We start from the raw sequence: 27,325 nt of genomic DNA, 5'->3' as shown, positions 1-27,325 counted from the left end.
ATTACAGTAACAGACAGAAAGAAATAACATTTTCATATAAAATTTAGATTTATTTCTGTTTGGTTTTCTCTTTAGATTCAATTGGGGATACTGAGGTAGAGTCCCTTGTAGCTCAGACTGTAGGTTTGTTTTTGTTTTTTGTTATTTATTTACTTCACATATATGAGTACACTGTAACTGTCTTCAGAGACACCAGAAGAGGGCATCCTATCCTGTTACAGATGGCTGTGGGCCACTATGTGGTTGCTGAAAATTGAACTCAGGACCCCTGGAAGAGCAGACCGTGCTCTTAACAGCTGAGCCATCTCTCCAGCCCCCTCAGGCTGGTTTTTAACTCACTTTTCTTGATGTTCCTGCTTCTACTTCTCAAGTGCTGAGATTACAAGTGTGTGCTACTGAACCCAGCTCTCCCTTTAGGTTCTTTAGTTATAAAAATTGCATTAACCAAAATGCTTATTTAATATGCACTCTGAAATTTCTGTGCAAGTGCGAGGACTTGAGTTTGCATCCATAGTACCTATGTAGAAAGCTATGTGTGCCTGCAACCCTGGATTGGGGAGGACCAGGAAAGCTTCTGGGATGTGATGGCTAGTCTGTCTAACTGAAAAACAATTAACTCCAGGTTTAGTGAGAGTCCCTGGCAAGGGAGCAAGGGAGAGCAACAGGAAAAGATACCTCCTCTGTCCATTGCACACAAATATATATACATATATGTCACATGCACAATTTTTAAAACTACTTAATTCATTCATGCATTCTAAAATATTGCACAGTAACTGAAATATTGATTGGTATTCACATCTGTCTGCCTCTACCAGGCTGTGTCACGAGTATAGCATTGTCTTTTTGTTGTTGTTGATGTTTTAAAAAAAAAAAAAAAAAAAAAAACTTAGGATACTGAAAACGTTTTGTTTTAGACAGTGCCTCATTATATAGCCCTAACTGGCCTGGAACTCTGTGTAGGTCAGGAATGCCCATGCTTTCCAAGTGTTGGGATAAAAGGTGTATGTCACTGTGCCCAGTTTATGTTAAGTTTTAAGTCTTAACTGATCATATAAGCTATTACATTAAAATGCATACATATTAGTATCACAGACACATGTGTGATAGTAATGGATCCATTATCTTCTTTTTTCTGGTTTAGTCTTATATAATCTCAAGAAATATTTGGGGTTTAACTATTCAGTTTATCATTTTGAGCATTAATTTTTTTTGTAGTCTCAACAATAAATCAGAGTTCTGTTTACTTACTAGTTTTTGTTCTGTGACCACTACTAAGAAGAAGATAATTCACATCTTAAACATGAATGGTTTTAGATCTTATTTAATATATGAATGTATTAAATAAATTGTCTCCAAAATGTTTTGATATCTAGTGACAAACTATATTACTCTTATACTTGGATAGTAGGTACAAACTTTTGGAATCAAAATTAGAATCCACTCTTAAGAAGTCCCTTGAAATAAAAGAAGAAAAAATTGCTGCTTTAGAAGCTCGGTTAGAAGAATCTACAAATTACAATCAGCAATTGCGCCACGAACTTAAAACAGTAAGTTTTTTCTTTGTAATAATTCTATAAGTAGTTGGGCAGGAAAAGAGAGAAAATACAGACTCGCATGTACTTATGTTAGTATTTTATTCTGTTTCATGTATCTGGTAGTATACTTAAACAGATATTTGTCATAGAGAAGCGCTACAATTTCCTCAATTGTTTTCAAGTATGTAATAGTTTCTCCTAAAGATAGGGGCAAGTGAAGGATTGTAGAAGTGGGACGGGCAAGAGATGGCATTATTTTGTTTCAAAAACTCATTAGTTTTGGAGATACCGATACCTTTACTCTGGTGCATTTTTCCTGTTGATCCACCAGGTAAATTTTAATTTGTAAAGATAGGACTGTAAAGATGACATTAAAGAGAAGAGTCCTAGGTGTACTAGTAAAGCATCTGGGCTCTAGATCACCAAATCTGTGAGGTTTACACAGTTAACCAGTCAGCTTAGGCACTGCTTTCACTCAGTGCATGAATTGGAACATAAAGGGTTTACCTATTGGTGAGGTTCCTAAGTGATAAACCATAGAGCCTTGTTCTGTTTACTTTTCCTGTCTTCAGTCTCCTTGCCCCAATACTTATCTTTTTCTCTTTTCTTTTTTTAAATATTTATGTATTCATTTATTTATTTATTTATTATTTATTTATTTAATGTATATGAGTACTGTAGCTGTACTGATGGTTGTGAGCCCTCATGTGGTTGCTAGGAATGAAGGTTGCTCGCTCTGGTCGGCCCAGCTAACTCTGGTCTAAAAATTTACACTGAATCTGTCTTCAGATGCACCAGAAGAGGGCATTAGATGTCATTACAGATGGTTATGAGCCACCGTGTGGTTTCTGGAATTAGAACTCAGGACCTTCAGAAGAACAGTCAGTGCTCTTAACCACTGAGCCATCTCTCCAGCCCCACAATACTTGTCTTGTTTTTCTTTTTTCTATGTTTTTCTTTTTTCTAGACAGGCTCTCTTGTATCACAGGGTAGGCAAGGGTGTCTTGAGCTGACCATCCTACTTCTTTCCTAGGCACAAGGATTATAGAAGCATGCAAACAGGTAAATGAGATTGTTGTAGGCCATTCTATCCAACAGAACTTGGATTTAGGAAATACAAGTAGATGGCTAAGCAGTGTTCTATTTCTCCATATAATTATGTGAGATTGAGTCTTTAAATTTTTTTCATTTACTTTTATTTGTGTTTGTATACATACAAACACACACATACACACACACACATACACACACACACAGAGTGGAGACACATCACATCATGCCTGTGGAGATCAAAGAACAACTTGAGAGGCTCTCTTTTGTACATATTGGTCCTGGGAATCAAACTCAGGTCATCCTGCTTGGCAGCAAACACTTTGAACTACTGAGCCATTTCACTAGTCTATGAGACTTACATTCTTACCAGGTTATGGTTCAAGGAAAATGTCAGACACACTGGAATAGAAGAGAGCTGCCATGGTTTTGAGACTTGGTGCTTCATTAAGTCATCTAACTTCAAAGACATAAATTTAAATTTTCCTAAGTGTGCATACTGATTATAAGAGCTGCTACCTGTAGAGACATAAAGTGATTCTGCTTTCTATTAGGTATTTAGTTTTTCTATTCCAGATGTAGTCTTCCAATCATTGGTCTTCTTTCCTCCATAATCATTATTGTATAATAACACACTATTCTAATTTAAATGCTTCTAGGCTAGATAAAGAGTTAATCAAATTTGAGTTTCTTCTGCAAAAAGAGAAGACGTTTTGTTTGCTACTTAACTACAGCATCTTTACTGACATTTGTCACAGATTTTGCCATAGAACATACACTGGGGGCCCTCTGTTCCATCCAATAGCTGACTGTGTGCATCCACTTCTGTGTTTGTCAGGCACTGGCATAGCCTCAGGTTATCATTTTTCAATCTTGTTACCAAGTTTTTCACATTAGTAACAGTTAAAGTCTATGTATTAGGCAGTCTTTTCTGGTGTTATTGTAACCTACTTTAAGTCATTTGAGGCCCAGTTTGGTAACTGAGTAATCTTAGTACTTAACAGGCCGTGGAAAGGTTTTTCTTGACTAAGGATTTAAAGGGTAGCCTGGGGCTACATGAGACCTTATCTCAAAACAATAAACCACAACAAAAAAAATCAACTAAAAACTTCCTGTAGAAGATATATCCTTGAATTGCTTATTACATCATAATTTACACAAATATGAATCAAGAGCTAAATGATTAAGTCATATTTTATTAGCATGGTTAGTTCTAGGTAATACATTATTCTTAGAAAGTAAGATTCCTAAAGATATCCAACTTTAGTTTAGGAATCTTTTAAAGCTAATGTTAACATATGTCAAATATTTATTTGCTCTTTATATAGGGATTTCTAAATAGGTTCAAGGTTGCTCTAAAATTAGTTATTAATATTAAGTAGTACATCAGTGTCTGGTTAATCTTTATTAAGGACCATTTTCTTCTTTGCTCTTGCTATTTAGTTTATTATCTTCTATGGTTTAATCTTGATCGTATTTTATTAGTAGACATTAATTGTTCATATGAATGGAATTTGGTATAATGTTTCTCTATGTGCGTATAACCCGAGAATCTGTTCAAATTCCTTAAAAAAGGCTGTGTAGGTTTATTTTCATTAAAAACAATAGCAAAGCATACTGAACTTCCTCTCCAGCTCCTAAATTTTCATTTCAAAGAGCTTTTGATTGCATTAAGGGTAATCACACATTTATCCCATTTTATCCATCATATCTGTCATATTCACTGGGCCAATACAGACCCAAAGTAACTGAGAAATAGAGAAACCTAGGTGATTGGTTTTCTTTTCCATTAAAATATTTTAAACAATTTTAGGTGAAAAAAAATTATGAAGCTCTCAAACAGAGACAAGATGAGGAAAGGATGGTACAGAGTTCCCTTCCAGTCTCTGGAGAAGATGACAAGTGGGGGCGAGAAAGTCAAGAAGCGACTAGAGAGCTCCTGAAAGTTAAAGACAGGTTAATCGAAGTAGAAAGAAACGTAAGTATTTAAAAGTTTTAGTAGGAACAAAATTCTTCAAAAATATAGAACTGTTGGTTATATTTATCTTTGATAATTTTATTTTATTCTTTCTTATCTAGTTTATCACATAAAAAAGACAGATCTAGATTTAGTGTGCTTTGCTCCTTACCGTCCTCTAAGTCAATCACAAACTCAGTCAACACTCCCACCATCATGCCTGCAAAACCAGTATCATGTGGTGTGCTATCAAGTTCTTGTGCCAGCTTAAGGTGTAACCTATAGGGTTGTACTTAGCCTCTGTATACTTTCCAGGCTGCCTTGGGAGAAAGCCTTCCTTCCTTGGCTGTTCTTACCTCACAGACATGCCCAGTGTTTTATCTTCTAGACAGCTTAGATCCTGTCAACCTGACATTCAGTTTTATCCATTACAGTGTATCTGAACGGCTTGGCTATATGGTAAGTTCAAGACAAAGTCTGGACTATATGATACCCTGTATTAAAACAACATGTGTGTGTGCTTGAACACAGCAGTATTACATGTTTATTATCCTTTCAACAGATGATTTTTAAAAAGAGTACAGTATAATTATCTATCTTAGCTTCTCTGTGTGTCTACTAGTTGCTATTTTTGTTGTTGTTTGAGACAAGTTCTCCACTTGTAGCTCAGACTGCCTTGAAACTCGTAATCCTTCCTCCTCTGTGTCTCCTGATTGCGGATGCTTTAGGCTGTTAGTACAGCTTGCTTCCTCAGATTTGACTTTTATGGATCAAATCACAATCTCTGTTTAATACATTGTTGTATTGTTTATATAATATAAAAATAAAGGTATCTTTGTCTTCTATTAAAGATACAATAAAATTTTGTGATTCATTTATATCATTTTTCTATTTATCTTGTACTACATAGAAAGTGGTTGGCCTAATTAGAGTATTTTATATTTTGAAATTTTATTTCTATTATTTAGTTACACTTCTTAATACAAATTTAGATTTTATGAAATTTAATTTATTAGTAATCATAAATGTGTAAAATTCATGCCTCATGTTTTTATGCCCATGACTAGTATAGTAACTATAAGATGAAAATACGGCTGTATATATTGGAAATATTGAAAATGATAAAATTTTTGGATAAACTTCAGGTCTTCATAGTTGAAATAGAGACTTATTTTATACAATGAAAAACAAAAGCAAAAAAAAAAACAAACAGCAAAAGAATGTAATATCTGTTGGACTACATTTTCTAATAGATGGCTAAAATTATTTGTGTAATTTTGCTTCTCTTCCAAATGTTTTGAAAGTACATATTTTTCCTCCTGTGCCCAGAATCACCATTCACCTATGTATACATTGAAAAGGTATACCTCTTTAATTGATACAACCTAACCTAGGAAAGCATTCGACCACTAACTTGCACGTTCAGCAAAGAAAGTATTTTATTTCAGGGCATTATAAAGCAGACAGAACACGGGCACAGTAGTATTTTAAGGTTATAGCAGTATTGCAGTCTTTTATAATGGATTAAATATTTGCAACTTGTCATTGAGGGGGGAAGACTTTTTTTGAGATTGTTTAAGATCATTTTATTAAATACCATTATCTGTTAAAGAAAATATCTTTACGTTTATTTTTAATAAGTGTGATATCTTTTTCTTGTTTTAAGAATGCTACGCTGCAAGCCGAGAAGCAAGCACTGAAAACTCAACTGAAGCAACTTGAAACACAAAATAATAATCTGCAGGCTCAGATTCTTGCACTGCAGAGGCAGACAGTGTCACTGCAGGAGCAGAATACCACTCTCCAGACACAGAATGCCAAACTTCAGGTTGTACCAAACACTTTAATTATATACTTAATTATATACTGTTATAGTAAGGGAAGCTGATGTCCAAACATTGTTCCATAGTTCCTCAAATTCTAATAATGGAAGATAGATTGAAATATTTTCATTTGCTTCTATGCCACACACTTAATGTGAACATTTTTTAAATGTCAAAGCCTACATACATTATTAAATTCACTCCAGTAGAAGTGAAGATGGCCGGGGCAGGGAGGGTGTAGGGGACTTTCGGGATAGCATTTGAAATGTAAATGAAGAAAATATCTAATAAAAAAGAAAAGTAAAGAAGTGAAGATAATCTTATACTTAGTTTTGAATCTTTCTATCCTTTCAAAAAATTGGCCCCTTGTTTTAGAGTATAACTGTGTAACACAATATTTCTTATTTCATTCTTGTGGGTTTTTTGGTTTTTTTTTCTTTCTGTTTGTTTTTTTGTTTTGTTTTTCTTTTTTTTTTTTGTCTTTTGTTCTTACTTCCTTCTTAAAACATTGTTAGAAGTTTAATTATTGAAATGCATATGCTTGGTCTTCTTCATGTGAGTCTTGGACAACTGGAGTGGAGCCTATCCCAAAAGCTGTTGCCTTTACATGGGATATGTTCCTCTAGCTGGACTGCTTTGTCTGGCCTCAGTGGGAGAGGAAGCACTTAGCCTTGCAGAGACTTGAAGTGCCAGGGTGGAGGGATACCTTGGAAGGGGGATCTGCTCAGAGAAGGGGAAGGGGGGGGGGCTTGGGGGATAGATAATGGAAAAGGGTGGTCAGGAGGCAGGCAGTGAGTGGGATATAAAAAGAAAAAAATTAAATTTTAAAAAAAGAGAGAAATGCATACAACATAGAAATTTTGCCTTTAGATTTTGCTGAAATCATTTGATGCAATCCAAAGCATTCATCTTCAACTTAGCAATGCCAATACCAGTTCACACAGAACAATCCAGGTGGAAGGAAGAGAAGAAACTGACTCCTCCTTTTAAAGTTTTATTTTTTTCCAAGTGGCAAAGTAAATGCTAATTTAGACTCCAGAAAGATCTTCTAAAAATAGTTTTTCAGGTCTAAAAATAGTTAAACAGGTAACCTTAATTCTTTAGGATTATTCAAGTTAACATTATAACTTTTTGTTAAAAAGAGCAACACATGGGCTGGGGAGATCCCTAGCTCAGTCAGTACCTAGCAGAAGGATCTGAGTTCAATCAGGTCACAAAAGAAGCCAGTCATGGGGTCAAATGCCTGTGATCCCAACACTGAGAAGCATGGACAAGTGAATCTCTGCAGCTCACTGACTAGCCAGCCTTGCCTAATGGAAAGTTCTAGGCTAGGAAGAGACACTATTTAAAAAAAAAAAAAAAATAGGTCTAGCAAGATGACAGTCAGCAGTCAAGGATGCTTGCTGCTAAGCCTGGTGACTGGAATTCAGTCCTTGCAGTCTATATAGTACAAGCATGGAAGTAAATCCTACAGTTGTCCTCTGGCTTCCACACTCATGCCATCACAGACATGAACTCTCTTTTTCGCTCACTCTCACAAGCTCACTTAGTAATTTGAATGCCTGCCTCTTCCTTTTAAATACTGGGATTAAAGAAATGTACCACCATCTCTGGCAACTTTCCCTAAGCCTGTTAATAATGGACACATTCTTACAGGTTGAAAATTCTACCCTTAATTCACAAAGTACTTCACTTATGAACCAGAATGCACAGCTTCTAATCCAGCAGTCTTCCTTAGAAAATGAAAATGAATCTATAATGAAAGAACGAGAAGACTTGAAATCTCTGTATGACGCTCTGATAAAAGATCATGAAAAGCTGGAACTTCTTCATGAACGGCAAGCTTCAGAGTATGAATCTCTGATCTCCAAACATGGCACCCTAAAGTCTGCTCACAAAAATCTTGAAGTGGAACATAAAGAACTTGAAGACCGGTAACTTATCTTACTGAGTTAATTTAAAACAAATTTTCTTTGGGTAGAATAATAAATTTTATATATTAGACCCATCTAAGAGATAATTTATAGAAGGAATTTATATGAATTTACATTTGATATTTGTTAAGAAATCACTCGTTTCTTTTCTAAAACATTTTCTTTGTTAGAACTATTACAAACCAAATACCTAACTCCTTCTCCCTCCCAGTTACAATCAGTTATTAAAACAGAAAGGACAATTGGAAGATTTGGAAAAAATGATCAAAATGGAACAGGAAAAAATGCTGCTTGAAAGCAAAAACCACGAAGTGGTAGCTTCAGAGTACAAGAAGCTTTGTGGTGAAAATGATAGGTAATGATTTGTATTCATGTATTTAACTTTTCATGCCTTATTTGTGTGTGTGCGCGTGTGTGTGCGTGCGTGTGCGTGCGTGTGTGTGTGCGTGTGTGCGTGCGTGCGTGCGTGTGTGCGTGCGTGCATTCACAGTTTAGACTTACCAGGGAATTACTCTTATGCTGTTTTGTTTTTTAGGAGCAGACATTTCATTGACTGGCCATCTTTGCAGCCCAGTATATGCATGTTCATGTGTATAGGTGCACGTATACACAACTCAACTTTTTAATTATCTTGCCCATTTCTTTTCTAAAAGGCCCTAAGTCACTAGAGCCATCTTCATCTTGATACTTTGAAGTTTTGAATTTAGTTTTCTAAAGTTATTATAACTAGATATTCTGTTCTAAAGATGTTGAATTCAATAAGCACAATACTTTGCTAAAATAAGCTATGGTTTATAATGAGGATGCTACATGGACAGTACAAGCACTTGAAAACCATATTGTGGGCTGGTGAGATGGCTCAGCAGTTAAGAGCACCGACTTCTCTTCCAAAGGTCCTGAGTCCAAATCCCAGCAACCACATGGTGGCTCACAACCATCCGTAAGAAAAATCTGATGCCCTCTTCTGGAGTGTCTGAAGACAGCTACAGTGTAAACACATATAATAAATAAATAAATAAATAAATAAATAAATAAATAAATAAATCTTTAAAAAAAGAAAACCATATTGTGACAAATTATAGAACAGAAAGGAAGGGTTATTTTATTACATACCAAACTTTGGAGAAGATATTTATTATAAAGGACTCATCTTGTAGCTGACCATTGATGGCATTTTAAAAATGGCTAGAATAGTTCATGGACTTCAGTTGGACTTCCCAGGCATCAAACTGTACATTTCTATGGAGCCTCCAGAAGAACAACTTGGCCAAAATGAATTAAATCTAGTACGTTTTGACCAAAATAATGTCACAGACTTGGAATGGGTTTTCTGTGTCTCTGGTCTGTTCTTGTCCAGCATTTATTTACTAATGACCATTTCCTATGACAAGAAAAAGTTTTAGTAAGTAAAACTTCCTAAAGTTAAAAAGCAAGAACTGTTTACACATATATGCACACGTGCACATATGGTTTTATCTGAAGACTGATAACTCTAAGTTGCCTGTTTAATTACAGATAATACCAAAATCTCTTTCTTAGATTATGTTGACTTGGCCTCTTCTGTTCACTTCATTAATTTGGCACTCTTGTTTTAAAGGACAGTATTTTTAAAAATAGAGAACTTGGGCTGGAGAGATGGCTCAGCAGTTAAGAGCACTGACTGCTCTTCCGAAGGCCCTGAGTTCAAATCCCAGCAACCACATGGTGGCTCACAACCATCCATAATGACATCTGATGCCCTTTTCTTGTGTGTCCGAAGATAGCTACAATGCACTTACATATAATAATAAATAATAATAAATAAATCTTTTTTAAAAAATAGAGAACTTATTTTAACACTTATGTTTTAGGAGGTTTTTGGTTTGGGTGTTTATGTGAGGATATAGGCATTTACATGTTTGTGTGCAAATGTGTGTGAACATGGAAGTAAGAGGTTGACATCGAATGTCTTAGCCTGCACTTCATTTTCTCCATTTCGCACGCACACACATGTTTGCAAGAGTGCCTCGAGAGTGTGGTGTGCATGTTGTATGTGCATGTGGTGTTCATGTTTGCATGAGTGAGACAAATATGTGGGAGTGCATGTAGAGGTCCAAAGTTGATATTGAAAATCATACTTTAATACTCTTCCACCTAACTTATTGAAGCAAGATCTCTCAAGTCAAAACCAGGTCATTGATTGGCTCGCTTTACTGACAGCCATCTCACTAACTCATTTTAGCATTTGTGATAAATTAGAAGATTCCAGATCTCTCTCTGATACCCATTTCGTTTGAAGTAATCAATGAGAGTTTTTTGTTGTTGCTGTTTTTGTTTTTGTTTTTTTCGAGATAGAGCTTCTCTGTATAGCCCTGGCTGTCCTGGAACTCACTTTGTAGACCAGGCTGGCCTTGAACTCAGAAATCCGCCTGCCTCTGCCTCTTAAGTGCTGGGATTAAAGGCGTGTGCCACCACGCCCGGCTGAGAATTTTTTTATTGTCGTAGCTGTTAATATATACTAGGTAGCTATATGAGTGGTACTGCTTTTTTGTTTATGGATTTTTACCTTTTGGTAGTACATTTGCCAGATATATGAGGGAGTTTTCCATTTTTTTACTGTTTTTGTTTTTTCAAAAGATTTGATTGCTCAGAATTTTGTAAGTTGAGTTGAATTTTTTGAAGAATCAGTTGAATGAACTATGTTAGGTATTGTAGCAAAGACCACCTAGACAAGAGTTAGATTTGTTTACTGTGTTCCTTTGTGGGCTCCTAATCTTAACAATATAAGCTTGGCAGATTACATCCGGTTTAATGGGCCAGATCCAGCCAACTATCTGTAGCATGATAGCTCCTAAACTAAAAAATTCAATATTTTGAAGTTAGTAGGGTGGGGAAAGTAGCCTGCTACAGGGAATGCATGTGGCCTATCATGGCCTATTTTCTCTCTGGCTTTTAAAAAAAAAAGTCAGTCTCTGTCCTTGAAGATCAGTTAAGGCTTGTTTTGAAAGTAAGCTGTAAGAAAGAGAAATAGCTATAGTTTGATGTTTACCGAGTGATAATAATTTACAACAGCTGCAAAAGTTACATATGTATAATTTGGCTAATGCCCATGTTTCTCAAGTTTTAGCAGCACATTGGTGTAGTACTTAATACCAGGTTGATTGAGTCACTTAATCTGATCTTTCTTTATATTTAATTTAGAATGTGAAATTTCCATGTGTCTTAGTTAGGGTTTTCATTTCTGTGAAGAAACACCATGACCAAGGCAACTCTTATAAAGGACAACATTTGATTGGAGCTGGCTTACACGTTCAGAGGTTCAATCCATTATCAAGGCAGGAACATGGCAGCTTGAGAAGGAGCTAAGAGTTCCACATCTTCATCAAAAGGAAGGCAGGAGCGGACTGTCTTCCTGGTAGCTAGAAAGAGGGTCTCAAAGCCCACACCCACAGTGACACACCTACTCCAACAAGACCACACCTCCTAATAGTGCCACTCTCCCTGGACCAAACCACCACACCATGAAATCATAATTTAATTGGTTGGGCTTTTTTTTCTTTTTCCTTTTAATTAAATGATTTTTGTAGAAAAACTGATTATTGATCAGAGACTGGCAAATATGTCTGAATGATATTAACAGAATTTTCACGTTGTGAGAACTTAAAATATTTCTTAATGATTTCTAATTGTAGGTTAAATTATACATATAGTCAGCTTTTAAAAGAAACTGAAATTTTACAAATGGACCATAAAAATTTGAAAAGTGTTCTAAATAATTCTAAATTGGAACAAACAAGATTAGAAGCTGAATTTTCAAAGCTAAAGGAGCAGTATCAGCAACTAGATATCACATCTACCAAGTTAAATAACCAGTGTGAGGTGAGTATCAACAAACTTAATCATTGTCTCTTCCTTTAGGTCAAGACATGCCTAAAAAGTAATGATTCATATCATAGTGGCAGCCTTAGTGTATAGACTTACTGGTGTATGTGAAAGAATTGGCCACACATGATTAAAAGTCACAAGTAATTAATAAAAACTATTTATTTCATCATTTCTCATTAGTCATTTAAATTTATATATCCAGATGTGTTTTTTTTTTATTGAAAACTGTTTTTGAGCTTGTAGCATGAAATTATAAATGAGTAGGATGGAACATTAGTTTGTAAGCATATATACTTAAATACTCAACAGATCTCAGAAGGTTCATGGCATTCATTGTAGCTATGATTTGTAAAAGTCTAAACATATTTATATAGTTAGGATTTTTCTATAAAGATAGAGTAAGGAACATGATACTAAATCAAGTCCTTATGAAAAAGCAAAACAATTGGGTAAAACTGTAAAAAAAAAAAAAAAAAAAAGGTGGGGGGCATATTTCCAGACTCAAGAACTCAAAGAATTGCATACTGAAAATCAAGATACCTTTATTAAAAGAAAATCTTATTCTTGTTTAGTAGTTGGCTATAGGAGGCCTCCTTACCTTGTGGTTTCTCTGCTTTGCTATTCTTTTCTCTGACCCTCCTTCACACTGACTTGATTTGGAGCAGAAAGGTCATTGCTAGAGGGTGGAGAAAGAAAAGAGATTTAAGTGCAGTTTTTCTTTTATTATTTTATGTGTATGGGAGTTTTGTCTTATGTGTGGTGACTGCAGAAGCCAAAAGACATCAAATTGCCTGATAGTTGTGAGCCACCAGTTGAGTATTAGAAATCAAACCTGGACTCTGTTGTGCCATCTCTCCAGCCCCCATTTTTCTACAAATCTGCCACATAGTATTAATTTAGCAATGTTGATAGTTGCTGAGTGGAGATGGTCACTTATATAAATTCAGAATAAATAGCCATTCTTCCTGTTTTTCTGAGAATTTTCTAGTGTTTACTTCCTTTTCCTTTTGGGCAAGGGTGGGCAGTGGTTATAAGGGATTGTTTACTGGTAGCTCTGCAAGAGCACAGGATACACTGCAAGCAAGTTGATTTCTACCGGGAAAACTGATTCGATTTGGAAAAACAGAAAAATCCCTATCTCTGAGAGTCATCAAAAGTGAACCTTTGGGCTGGTGAGATGGCTCAGTGGGTAAGAGCACCTGACTGCTCTTCCGATGGTCCTGAGTTCAAATCCCAGCAACCACATGGTGGCTCATAGCCATCTGTAACAAGATCTGACGCCCTCTTCTGGAGTGTCTGAAGACAGCTACAGTTTACTTATATATAATAAATAAATAAATCTTTAAAAAAAAAAAAAAAAAAAGTGAACCTTCAGAGAGCCTGAGGTTGAAATATTGGTTTAGTCAGACCAATTTCTTAGGACTGGTAAAATTGAACTAGGAGTTCTAAGAAATGAGACAGCTGAAGTGAATTTGGTAAGTTAACACTTATCACTGATGATCTAGAAGGCTACTCAGCAAAGATTAGAGAGCATGCTGGCTGATTGTCACAATTTGAATCAAATATTAGCACTTGATTAGATGTGAAATCATATAATAAGATTTGGAGAGGATAGAGACACTAACCTATCGTAAGAGGATAGTACTGAGAGGTAATCTTGGTAGGGGGGTGGGAACTAGAGGCAGGGCAAAAGTGTTTCTGAAGTACAGTTAATGCTCTGTTTCTTAGCATTAGCACTAGTTACCTAAACACATTACCTGTTGACTGAATTATGTGTATATTTAAATTTTTTTTCTCTTTTCTGACTATGTATCTTTTGTCACCGTAAGGATAAATAACAGTGGTAATGGGTAGTAACTGTTTCTTTTGGCTCAAAAGTGTGTGGTTAGGCCAAGAAGGTCCTGATACACCACGGAAAATGAAGCCCAAGGGTTCCCTTCTGAGTCTTTCGGTGGAAGAGACTTGTAAGGCAGTTTGGTCTGTGGTCTTCTTGTGTACTCTCTCTCTCCTTTGTTGCTCATAATTTCCCATCTTCTCTCTCCCTTGTTGCTCATAATTTCCCATCTTCTAGCAGGCCCACGTATACTGAGTGAAAATACACACAATGCCAGGTCTGGAGCTACCTGAATCCCTGTCTCAAAAACAAAGCAAAGCTTTAGATAGGAAAAAAATGAAGTTTTTTGAGAAGTCTACCATGTTTTAATTTTATAACTGTAAATAGACAAAACAAGATACAGTATTGACAGTTGTTGTGTCTTAGTCAGGGTTTCTATTCCTGCACAACATCATGACCAAGAAGAAAGTTGGGGAGGAAAGGATTTATTTGGCTTACATTTCCATACTGCTGTTGATCACCAAAGGATGCAGGACTGGAACTGAAGCAGGTCAGGGAGCAGGAGCTGATGCAGAGGCCATAGAGAGATGTTTTTTACTGGCTTGCTTCCCCTAGCTTGCTCAGCTTGCTCTCTTATAGAACCCAAAACTACCAGCCCAGGGATGGTCCCACCCACAAGGGGCCTTTCCCCCTTGATCACTAATTGAGAAAATGCCTTACAACTGGATCTCATGTAGGCATTTCCTCAACTAAAGCTCCTTTCTCTATGATAACGCCAGCTGTGTCAAGTTGACACAAAACTAGCCAGTACATGTTGCAACTACATGTTTCTGTATATTCATAAGTACCATTCTTCCTAGTACCTTTTGAGAACGTTTTAAATATTTACTTTTCCCCTGTAGAAGGTAGGGAACATAGTAGTTATTTGAGACTTGTGTTACTTGTTTGTTATTGTTGCTTCTAATACAGATCTCTAGGCTTTGTTCTAGATCTGTTGAATCCTAATGTGGAGAGTCATAAATGTAATCTAAAAGAAATGAGAACTTTTTACAATATTTCCTTTGAGTTTTGTAAACTTTGTCATAACAAATCAAATTGGTGTATCTCAAATTTCTGCTGACTTTTTACAAAATGCTTAAATTAACTGTTAATACCTGTCTTAGTTAAGAGTTTTATTGCTGTAAAGAGACATTGTGACCAGCATTTAATTGGGGATGGGTTACAATTCAGTGGTTTAGTCCATTATCGACATGATGGGAATCATGTCACCATGCAGATAGCATGGTGCTGGAGAGGTAGCTGAGAGTTCTGCATCAGATATACAGGCAGTGGAAAGTAGGCATAAACACATTGGCTGAGCTTCTGAGACCACAAGGCCTACCTCTGGTGACACACTTCCTTCAACAAGGCCAGACTTGCTAATAATTGCCACTCCCTATGGGCCTATTGGGGCCACTCTTATTCAGATCACCACAGTACCAATCATTGATGAAATTATTTTACTCTCCTTGATCAAGCCAACCCAAACTATTCACAAACTTTTAAGCTTACTTGAAAACATTGCTTGGGAGAAGTTTGAACTGTATTAACTACAGTGTTACAACCAGGTTCTTTACCTAAGTTATTTAATCCTTGGAGCAATATTGACAGGATAGGAGCTATGCTCATTGTATAGATTTGAGCTTTAACTAACATGTTAAGCATTTATTTCTTAGCCATTTAAATAGAAGATTTGAATGTAGCTTTTCAACAGATCTGAAGATAGAAAACACTGATTTTGGAACTATATATATTTGACCCAATATTTGTAAGAATTAAGACACATGTTTATGGGCTGGACAGATGGCTCAGATTAAGAGCACTGTTCTTGCAGAGGTCCTAAGTTCAATTCCCAGCAACCACATGGTGACTCACAACCATCTGTAATGGGATCTGATGCCCTCTTCTGGGGTGTCTGAAGACAACTAGAGTGTACTCATATACATAAAATAAATAAATTTTAAAAATACATGTTTATAACAAGTAGTTTAGCATAGTGTCATTGTTAAACATGATCAAGTCACTCTTCCTTAAATACTGTATGTTGTATATAAGTATAAATAATGCTTTAGATGTTTCAGATGATTTGTATAAAATGGAAATCTGTCTTCAAAAATAAACTTTGTATCTAAACAGTTGCTCAGCCAACTTAAAGGAAATTTAGAAGAAGAAAATCGACATTTACTTGATCAGATCCAGACACTAATGCTACAGAACAGAACACTGCTGGAGCAAAATATGGAAAGCAAGGATCTCTTTCATGTTGAACAAAGACAGTACATGTAGGTACCAAATAATTTTGTATTCTTAAGTATTATACATTGATGTTACTGCTATACCTAGTGGCAGAAAAAAATTCATGCTCACTTTTCTTGATGTTCTTGCATCACTATTTCAGTATGTATTTTCTTATTTAAAATTATCTTACTGCTTGAGTGCACAAGACAAATTTATGGTGCTATAGTGGACTGTATACAACTTGTATTTCCACTTGGGAAGGAGGACCTACTTAATCTTACAGTAATAAACCAGTTAGTGAATCTGGAGCTCTACACAATTAGATGGAATTTAGCACCCTTATAATTTCTGTTCTTCTCAAACTATTGTAAAACAGCAACGTCTTTCTCAGGGAGATCTAAAGATTCTCAAGATTCTATTACCAGTCACAAGACATGCGTAAGTATACAACACCATATGAGACCCCCGGGACCATGCTGATTTTTTGCCAGTTGAGAAATTTGCTCCTTCACATCACCAGATACCAGTTTTCAGCTGGCTGAGGACCCTACCACAGTAGGGAAGAGCTGACTGGAACAGGCCTTTCTTAGGAGTGAGCATGAGACCTTTAGTGGTCTGCCATCAAAGGAAGGATATGCTGCTTTGAGAAGAATTTTCAACTTTCTTATACTGTAAACATTCTGCTTGAATTTAAAAGTTCAAGTCCAATATGAACAAGAGAGAAATCTCATAAGCCTTTTCCTTATACCACCCCACCACTCTTGTAATAGTCAAAAGGGTCAGCAGGTCTAGGTCATGATTGGCTACACTGGGAATCAAGATCAGCCTGGTCTACTTCAAACCCTACCTCAAAAAATAAAAAGGCCCCATCTAATATAAAGCAAAAAGTCAGAAATGTATATATTTAAGTATAATGATTCTATAATGAGAGAGATATCTTAAGGGCTATAGAATATAGAAAATACTAGGTTATCTGTCTCGGAGATGCAAAATGAATTTTTCAAAGATGAGACTTGAGTAAGCTGAGGCTTCAAAGTGCTGTGGGAACTGGTTTGAGGTAGTACACTGGGCCAGGAAAGCACCAATTCAGAAACATGGAGATGTGGTGAGCATGTATTATGGTATAAGACCTAAAAATTATTCTTTATAGAACCAAGTAAAAGAAACTGAAGCAATAAAGAAGTGGCTTAACCATAAAGAGGCAGTTTACAAACTTTTTCTATGCTATAAAATGGAACTGAGACCAAATTACAAGAGAGATATGATAGAAAAATTGTCTGGCTTATTGATAAGTTGTACAGAGAGAGAATCTAAAAAGGGTCAGCAGCTCAGTGGGTAGTCTTTCTGTCATGCTATGATTTACCTTTACAGAATTCTTCCCTTTCTTTAACCCAATAAGGTAAGAAGTTCTCTGATACAACACAAATACCCAGATGTTAAAATTGAGCCTCCTAACTTAGTCCTCAGCTCACAGGATACACGCCAAGGCACTTTATTTCTCTATCATTGGCAGTACCTTCTATAAAGAAGAGCTATCTGCTGCTGCCAGGGTTATTTTAAGGATTAAATGCCTTTTTGAGCTTGATGCAAGACAGCATGTGAAAGCAGGATGCATACAATGTTTTTCTAAAGCACTAAATTATTGCTGAGTTTAGAGTGGTGAAACATCTATATTAATATACAATTGTTTCATGGAACAAAGTGTTCACATGAACTTTTTCTTTTTTTTGTCTTTTTCACATGAACTTTTAAGATAAATGCAAATTTGCAAAGAAATCTCACTTGTAAACAGCCAATTTGTCCTACATTTCCAGTCTTTTAAGTGATATATATTCCTTCATTCTGCCATAAGAAGATATTTTAAGTTAAGAAATCCCAAGCAAATGTAACATTTTTTGATACTTAAATTTCCTGTGCCTTGGGCAGAGGAAAGCCTTCTTGTCTTAGTCTTAACTTTCACCATCAGTTCATTTCCAGAGTTCAGTGATTTTTGGTCTATATGGTTGGCATTCAGATATTCTCTGTTTTAACTTATTGAACTTAAGCTACAAATAACCACTTTAAATGTCAAGGCATTTCTAGCTAAATGTCTATGTTGTGGTTCTGGAAGGAGTGACAGCAAACACAAATTCTAAACTTAGTGGTTTGTAATGAGAGTTCATCAGATAAAAGGAGAATAGTACTGGGAGCTATGGTCCTCTGTGGTCTCACCATTAGCTTCTCAACTATCAGACTTCCATAAATGCCAATTCCAGACATTAACTCTCTAACTTTTAAGCAGCATCTGTTCATAGAGCATCTTCTGTAGACTCTACCTCACCTACCAACTCTACTGGCCTCATAAATGTTCTCTTTATCCCTAACCTTTAGGATATATCCTATTCCATTTGCCAAAGATTTCATATCACTTTATGGTTTTGTTTGGTTGATTCTGTTCTATTTTAGGTTTTAGTGTTTTGTTGTTGTTTGGTTTAGTTTGAAACAGGGTCTTACTGTGTAATGCTAGCTGGCCTTAAACTCACAGAGATCTGCCCACTCTGTCGCCTGAGTGATGATGTTGGCCCATAATATCACATTGTAATAGAATTTAAAGCATCTTATTTCCTACTGAGGAAAATATAAACCTAATGCTCCCTGACTGCTCCCCTTTGCCTACATTCAGATTTAAACTTCTTGTCTGTTTCATCCTATGTAATATATAACCTTTTAAATTTTTAATTTTCACATCTTTTAATTTTGTATTTCATGTGTAGTGTATGGGCATGCACTCACTATAGCATGTATTTGGAAGTCAGAAGACAACTTGAGCGAGTTTTCTCCTTCTACTGTGTGGGTTCCAGTAATCAAACTCAAATTTGATTGACAGACTCAAGGCCAGATAGAAAGGACTTTTACTTTTACCTTCTGAACCATTTCATCAGCCCTGTAATACAGCCCTTTTATTCTTCTCCCCACTATCCCCCATTGTTTTAAGACAAGGGTATTGTGTAACCTTAGCTGACCTAGAACTCATTATGTACATCAGCCTGGCTGCAAATGTCTGGGTAATCCTCTTGCTCTACTTCCTGAGTGCTATGATTATAGGCATGAATATAGCCTATTAATATAGCCTAGAATAATATAGCCTTTGTCTTCAAGAAGATTTTTTGATGTTTAATATAGAAATATTTTCTCCTTTATAGGTACCTGCTATATTTCCTTAGTACTTTATTTGATTATTTTTGTTGTTTTGGTATGTAATAGTCACTTTTGTGCATATGTTCTCTTTCCTACTATATTACAAGCGAAGCAACCTAACTCTACATTGCTGTATAAGCTCCATGTCTTCCTCATTATAAGTGAACATTAATTAATTGTTGTGTAAATAGTATTTTTGGCATTGAAAGCTTTTTAAAAGACCTTGTACTATAATCTATGATGTTTATGTATGCAATAAATACTACTAAGAACATGAAATGAATATAGAATGTGGATAATACAATATATTCATCCATTTATAGAGGGATGTCAGAACTAAATCTTTGTAAGTGCCTTAATTGGGGTTTTATTGCTGTAAAGAAACACCATGACCACAGCAACTGTTATAAAAGAAAACATTTAATTAGGGCTGGCTTACAATTTCAGAGGTTCAATCCATTATCATCATGGCAGGAAGCATGGTGGCTTATAGGCAGACATGGTGCCGGAGAAGTTGAGAGCTCCACATCTTGAGATGCAAGCAGCAGAAGGAGATTTTCAACCACACTGGGTGCAGCTTTAGCATATGTGACCTCAAAGCCTGCTCCCACACACTTTCTCCAATAAGGCCACTCCTACTTCAGCAAGGCCACACCTTCTAATAGAGCCACTCCCTGTGGGCTGAGCATTCAAACACATAAGTTTATGTGGGCCATTGCTATTATTTAAGTACATTTAAAGGAGAAATATGGAAGAAATTACTGTTACTTCTTAATTAGTTCTTATTTATCAGTAATGGTTTCTGTATTTGTTTATGTTCTGGGAAGTAAAGTAATGGTCATAAAGTCATTGGATAAAGTACTACGCATATTCTAAAATATAATTTCCATTTTTATAGTGATAAATTAAATGAATTGAGACGACAGAAAGAGAAATTAGAAGAGAAAATTATGGATCAATACAAATTTTATGACCCATCTCCTCCTAGAAGGTACCACTAATCGAATTTTAAGGATCTGTTTTAAAGAAAATGTTATTTGTAATATCATTAATTTTATGAGGATTATTGTTGAACTTTAGACTAAGAATCTTCTAATTCTATTAGGAGAGGCAACTGGATTACTCTAAAAATGAGAAAATTGATAAAGTCCAAGAAAGATATTAACCGGGAACGTCAGAAATCTCTAACCCTAACACCCACCCGCTCAGACTCCAGTGAAGGGTTTCTTCAGCTGCCCCATCAAGACAGTCAAGACAGCTCTTCAGTAGGATCAAACTCTTTAGAAGATGGCCAAGCCCTGGGAACCAAGAAGAGCAGCAGTGAGTGCTTAAGTGCTTTAAACAGATTATTGATTTAGATTGCTCTTTTAAAAGACAATTTCTAGTAGTCTTAGTTTGATCAATGATATTTTGTTTTAAGTTTATGTTCATAAAATTAATTGCAGACAACAATAGTGTATAGGTAGAGATAAGAATCATTGTGCTAGTAAGGTAAACTATTGTAAAAAGAACATTCAATTAAGAGTTTTGCTACATCTTCTCCTAAAATGTGCTGTTAAAATAGGCAAGTATTTCATGTATTTACCCTTCACAGCATAATTAATTATAAGGATAAGAAATAAGATTTCATTTCATTAATACTATAACTTACTCAAAATAAGGTATTTTACAGTGAGCTTTTTGCTCATATTCTTTTATAGCATAAAATTGGAACAAAGTTATCTTAGGGAAGTAAAAAAATAAATACTAATTTGAAGAGATATTACAAAATTATTTAAAGATAACTGAAGTCTCAAAAATTATTGAGGGATACTTGCTGAAGTTTTGGTTAAAATGAAATAAAGATAGGGAAATGTAAATATATAAACTTAAGATTTAGTTTTTATTAGACTTAGAAGTCCCACAAAATGTGCCTGATACAATTTCTAGACTTACTATAATTTATAGTTCACTTGCTAGTATGTGTTTTAGCTAAATAGAAAGACTAAAGTAAGAGCCTGAAAAAGTATATACTTTAAGAAAAAGAGAAAACAATTCATTACTAAGCTTTTGAAGATGTCTACAAAGTTGGTTATTTGTGTTCTCATAAAGTACTTGAAAAACTATAAACTTTGATCAGTTTGATCAGTGTCACTAAGTTTTAAAGACATACATGTAGCCAGATATGGTGATGCATACCTGTAATGTCAGTGTTGGGGAAAGTTCAAGGCCAGCTGGCTACATAAAACCCTCTTTGTAACAAACAAACTCCACTATTCTTTTGAAATAAAAAGTAAGCAAAGCAGCCTGTGCTTCCCTTAGGGGTTGCCTGTCTATGTGGCTCTCAGAATACTCAAAAAATTGGTACAATGTATGGCCTCGAATGAGTTATCTCTCAAGGAGGTAGTGTTTGCACCTGTAGCATATTTTTCACAGAACAGTTAGCAGCCTAGATAGTCAATAAGTACAAAAAGTACAGATGCATATACAATATACATAATAGTCTCTTGAAACAGTATAATTCTTTAGCTTCACATAGGATGATTGTTATATAGGATCTTTTTCCATCTAGCTTTGTGTCCACCTAGTTGATAAATACTGATGTGGAAAGATCATCAAGTTTTCCTTTACAGGTGGCTAATAAGTCATTTGTATCTTCTACCTTTAAACACGGTCTGTCATCCTATTAAAAAATGTAAAGTGTATCCTTAATTATTTTAACTTACAGGAATATAGTTTAGACACACACACATACATATACAGTCTTATTTTTTTATGTCATTCTGTCTGTCTAAAGTGTAAGTCATTCTTTCTTACCCCATCCTGGAACATTCAGGATAAAAATCAGAAGAAAACAATATTCTCCTTTCCTACAGTTGTTTAACTTTAGATTTTGTTTTTAAATAAACACAAAACTCAACAATACTAATATTGCCTTGATCTAAGTATGCTTTGGGAAAAGAACATTATATGTCTCCAAACATAATTGCCATGAGAAGAATCACATTCCTGGCAATTTTTAAAAAAAAATTTTTCTGCCCATTTTGGAAGAATGTCTGTCTGTCATGTCAGTAAAGCAGTCTTTGAAAAACAGCTGAAAACAGAAAAAGGAAAAAAAAGAAAAGTATCTACATATGACATGTGCATGTTGTAACCATTCAGCTTTGTTTTAGCTCAGTGTCCATTTTACATTGTTTTGATTCATTCCTGTTTTGTCATTGAGAAGAGCTGTGTTTACCAAGCATGAAAAGATATGTCAAATTAAAAAGCTTAAATGAGTCATGACTCTTCCTTACAGAACTCAAAAAGTGAAAAGCTATTTTAGCTTGCACATCTTCCAGTAGATACTTACCAGTTTATCAAAAAAAAAAAAAAGGAAAAAAAGGCATTGATTATTTACATGCTGATGACAACTTTCTGAGAAAGAACATAGTTGTTAAGGTTGTGTATGTTTTCATGTTGTTTGCCTAAATGAGTGAATTTTTATGTTAAGTCATAATAAGATAAAGCTTAGTTTTTTGATCTAATGATTCCTGTACTTGAGTAATAATCCTTTAATTCACAAAAAAAAAAATTTGTAGAGTGCTTCATTTTTTTTTAACATAAACCCACCCACCCACCCACCCTATGGGCACTTCAAAATATGTGCCCTTTTAAATTTGTTTATTAGTATGTTATTTTATATACATAAATGTTTTGCCTGTCCTTATGTCTTGTATCACATGCATGCTTGGTGCCCTCCTAAGCCAGAAGAGGGCATTGGACACCCTGGGACTAGAACTACAGACAGTTGTGAGCTGCCGTGTGGGTGCTTGGAATTAAACTTGGGTCCTCTAAAACAGCCAGTGTTCAGAACTGCTGAGCCATCTCTCCTAGCCCCAAACATCTTTAAATGTTATGCTCCATTTTGCTTTCTTTGGGGTTCATTTTTTGTTAGCTTTCTCAGAACTTAGTGCTAACACTTACTGCTGATGTCAAACTATTCTCTTTTCCTCCTCTAAATCAACTTTTTGGAAAATGAGCCTAATATACCTGCTGTTTAATCTTTAGGAAGACTTGTTGAAAGAATGTGTACTTCCACAGTGCTGCTAAACAATGCACTAGATTCTAGTTTAAATCAGTGTTTCCTTAATGAACATTAGGAAACTAACAAAAAATTTAAGGGTTTTTTTTTTTAGTTTATTTTGCTTTAAATATCCACCATAATTTTTGGTTGATATATTGCCAATATGTAAATATAGATACAGATATACACATATATAATTAATAAAATTCTCCAGTGGGATATGGATTTTCCTAACTTTTTTTAAAAGAAGGCCTTTAACTTAAAATGTTTAAATATAAAACAAAACAAAAAGATGGCCTGTGAACCTTGTAGGACTCATCCCTTATAGAATAAACCACCCATAGCCTAATTTTAAAAGTTTACTTTTACAATTTAACTAGGGAATTTGGTTTCACCCTAAGTAATTGTAATCAGTTCCTGTTTTTATAGGACTGACTGTAGCCAGTGCTCTCAGAATACATGTTCCTCATCATTGTCTTCAGTGCTTTCCAAGTATTTACAGTACCAGGGTGCATGCTTCCTGTTTCACTGCCTTCAGCAGCATGAGGGTATTAGCCGTTAATGTAGCATACATAGCTGAGACCAACATTCATTCCTGTCCTTAATTTCAACATTTAACTCCCATCTGTTCTTCTCCCTTTTTTCTTTCATTTCCCTGTTTCTGTTTTTCCTCATGCTCTGACATTAAAGTGGTTGCACTGAAAAGACTGCCCTTTTTGAGGAACAGACCGAAGGATAAAGACAAAATGAAGGCCTGCTACCGTCGTTCCATGTGTAAGACTTTATGACAGCTCAGCTTCTTTCCAATGACTACACTGGCTTCCATCACTAATTTCTCACTAACTTTCTGTGGACTGTACTAATTTCCTATTTTGCAAAGTGCAGTCTTCCTTTAATATGAGGAGCTGGAAGAATATTTTTTCAAAGAAGGCATTGAATTTGCATTATATGTATACTGCTCATACATATATATGCATATGTTTAGTAATACATGCAGTATACTTGTAAATGTCTAGTGCTTTCTTAAAACTGGCAGAAACAAACTTAATTTTATATGCCATACAGATTTTCTCCCCAAAGAAGTTTACTTAAGGAAAAATATAACAAACCCTTTAGAAATAGGAACTTATTTCCTTAATGAACCTAATTAAATAAATGAATAAATAAATAAATAATAAATAAATAAATAAAGTGGCCTATAACCCTTGAAAATGTTTGTCATTCTTTATGTAATAAATAATCTTGGCTTTCTCTTTTGAAGTGATACGGGTAATGATATATTGTTACTTTGAGTATCTCTTTCAGGTTTTTATTTATTGGTAAATTTACTTGTTTTTTAAATACGATTTTATTCAGTAACCTGCTCTGACCAAGGACTCTTTTGTTTTCAATAATGAAACTGTGTAAAGTTGCTCTCCATCTTATTTCATTCCATTTTTGTCACCACAAAGCTGCATTTGAAGGCTTCTAATGATATTTCACACCATAGCACAAAAGCATGGCAATTGTACATAGTAAAATTCCTTTCTGTCTCTTAAAGGCGGTTGAGGGGTGGGGTGGGAAGAGTATTGAAATTTATCCATCAGCCTTTGGCCTCATTTCATTCAGCTGAATGCATGTCATTACTTAAGTAGCCTTATAGTTACAGTCTTGGGCCCATTTGCATTAATTCATAGACAGAACCAGATCATTTATAATACAAAATAGAAATAAGAGCCAGTCCATTAATCATGCTGATTCATTTGCTCTCATTTGCATCCCAGCCATGAATGACCTGGTGCAGTCCATGGTCCTAGCAGGAGGACAGTGGACAGGTAGTACTGAAAATTTGGAGGTCCCTGATGATATTTCAACGGGTAAAAGGAGAAAAGAATTGGGAGCTATGGCCTTCTCTACTACAGCCATCAACTTTTCAACTGTCAACTCTTCTGCAGCCTTCCGATCCAAGCAGTTGGTTAATAATAAAGGTATAGGCCGTCTCCTGTTTGCACTGTGCTGTGTAACTATTGGCAATGGGAGTTTTAATCTGACTTCCTTGTGGCTTTTTTTCCCCCAAATAACCTGAAATATCAGGCCATGATATAAATTTGAGTTTAAGAAAATGTCAAGTTTTAAGATACTATGTAAATAATCATAATCTTTTCTAGGCCTCCTTGTGTAATAAATAACTTATGAACTTAAATGAAATGAAGAATATCAGATAAAGAGTGGAATAGAAGCCAGGTGGTGGTGGCGTACATCTTTAATCCCAGTGTTTAAGAGGCAGAGGCAGGCAGATCTTTGTGAGCTTGAGGCCAGCCTGATCTACAGAGTACATCCTAGGACAGCCAAGGCCACACAGAGAAACCCTGTGTCAGGGGAAAAAAAAAAAAAAAAAGGAGTGGAAAAGAGGAGGGAATGATATGTTTCTTTCTCAAAACCCAAAGCACAACTTGAGAGAGCTACATAGAACAACATGGTTTTTGCTTTGCTTTGCTTTGCTTTGCTTTGCTTTGCAGAGTCGTGGGGGAGATTATATCATTGCTTGTAGTGTTTTCTTAAACTTTCATCAGAACTACTATTTTTTTCTAGTTCCAGTTTCTGTCTCAGTCTATGAATACATTAAATCAAGATGTACTGTGTGTGACTAAAAAAGTTTCCATATTCTGTAGAATTATTTATAATGAATTGTTTTAGTACAAAATATATTTATATCCATTTTGCTATTTCATGTAGATACTACATCCTTTGAAGACATAAGTCCACAAGGTATTAGTGATGACTCTAGTACGGGATCAAGAGTTCATGGTAAGCGATGAATGTAACTTAGATGGCATATATTAAATACTGAATGGAAGTGCTAAGATGAATGTGGTATTGTTTCATTCATTTCTTCCAAACTAATACTGCAATTTTTACTCTTAATATTATTGTTTCATTTGAGTATTCTCTTCTAACCAAGGTTGTTTACAAAGTATGCCTACATAATCTTCAGGGGTAATTTTTGCTACCACTGTCATAAAAAGGTTAATTTTAATAGTTGCATTTCACCATTGGGTTTTATTTTGATGAAGGAGGAATACTAAAAACCAAACTTTCTACAGTATAGAATATTTTAGTTTTTTAATTCCTATTTGAAAAATCATGTTTTACCAAATGAAATTATTACTAGTAACAAAATAGCATGCTAAAAAAAAAACAAACAAAAAACTTAATTAGTAAGAAGTATCATGGAGCGGCATTAGCTGTATAGCTTCCATAGTACAGAGAAGAATAAGACATATGAGGCTAAATATAGATAACTCAGCAGTTTAAGAGTTCAGACTGCTCTTGCAGAGGACCCATGTTAGGTATCCAGCATCCATATTAATTATCTAACAAACTGCCTATAACTCTAAATTCAGGGGAACTGACACCCTCTTCTCACCTCTACACTCACTGCTTTCATATGCACAAACACATACATAGGCACATAATATTTAAAAAAAAAAAAAAAAAAAGGAAGCCCACAGAGTGACCCAGCAGCTACAGGCACTTGCCATGGAAGGAAGCTCAGCCACCAGAGTTCAGCCCACAGAGTCCATTCAATGTGGATGGAGAGAAAACTCCACAGAGTTGTCCTCTGGTGCACAGGCATTCAGGTACATGGTAATAACTATAATTTTAAAAAATACTTTAATATACAGAATTCTAGGGACTAGAGAGATGGCTCAGCAGTTAATTTACTGCTCTTGCAAAGGAACCGAATTCATTTCTCAGCACCACATGGTGGCTTACAACCATCTACAACTCCATTTCCAGAGGATCTAATGCCCTTTTCTGAATTTTGAGGGCATCAGGCAATAAT

The 27,325-nt window shown here is 35.3% G+C and overlaps 1 protein-coding gene across 5 annotated transcripts in view; it reads left to right on the top strand.

Moving 5' to 3' along the window:
* Ccdc88a (coiled-coil domain containing 88A) overlaps positions 1 to 27,325 on the top strand; it is a 134,317-nt gene that overhangs the window by 97,902 nt on the left and 9,090 nt on the right. For 3 of the 5 annotated variants that reach the window (XR_003845015.1, XM_021210605.2, XM_029545254.1), the window contains exons 17-28: positions 1,409 to 1,550; positions 4,402 to 4,566; positions 6,212 to 6,373; positions 8,025 to 8,302; positions 8,514 to 8,657; positions 11,974 to 12,160; positions 16,176 to 16,321; positions 20,353 to 20,445; positions 20,560 to 20,774; positions 24,190 to 24,273; positions 25,263 to 25,466; positions 26,215 to 26,286. Coding sequence is in view for 4 of the 5 variants with exons in the window: in XM_021210605.2 (XP_021066264.1) it covers positions 1,409 to 1,550; positions 4,402 to 4,566; positions 6,212 to 6,373; positions 8,025 to 8,302; positions 8,514 to 8,657; positions 11,974 to 12,160; positions 16,176 to 16,321; positions 20,353 to 20,445; positions 20,560 to 20,774; positions 24,190 to 24,273; positions 25,263 to 25,466; positions 26,215 to 26,286 (1,892 nt within the window). In the remaining variant the exon portion in view is untranslated. The remainder of the gene's footprint in view (positions 1 to 1,408; positions 1,551 to 4,401; positions 4,567 to 6,211; positions 6,374 to 8,024; positions 8,303 to 8,513; positions 8,658 to 11,973; positions 12,161 to 16,175; positions 16,322 to 20,352; positions 20,446 to 20,559; positions 20,775 to 24,189; positions 24,274 to 25,262; positions 25,467 to 26,214; positions 26,287 to 27,325) is intronic. The other 2 variants (XM_021210606.2, XM_029545255.1) reach the window with 1 other exon arrangement.

This window comes from Mus pahari, chromosome 13, assembly GCF_900095145.1.
Source record: "Mus pahari chromosome 13, PAHARI_EIJ_v1.1, whole genome shotgun sequence".
Taxonomy (NCBI): Eukaryota; Metazoa; Chordata; class Mammalia; order Rodentia; family Muridae; genus Mus; species Mus pahari.
Note: the sequence above shows the minus strand (reverse complement) of the source record. Positions and strands in the feature narration are given on the sequence as shown.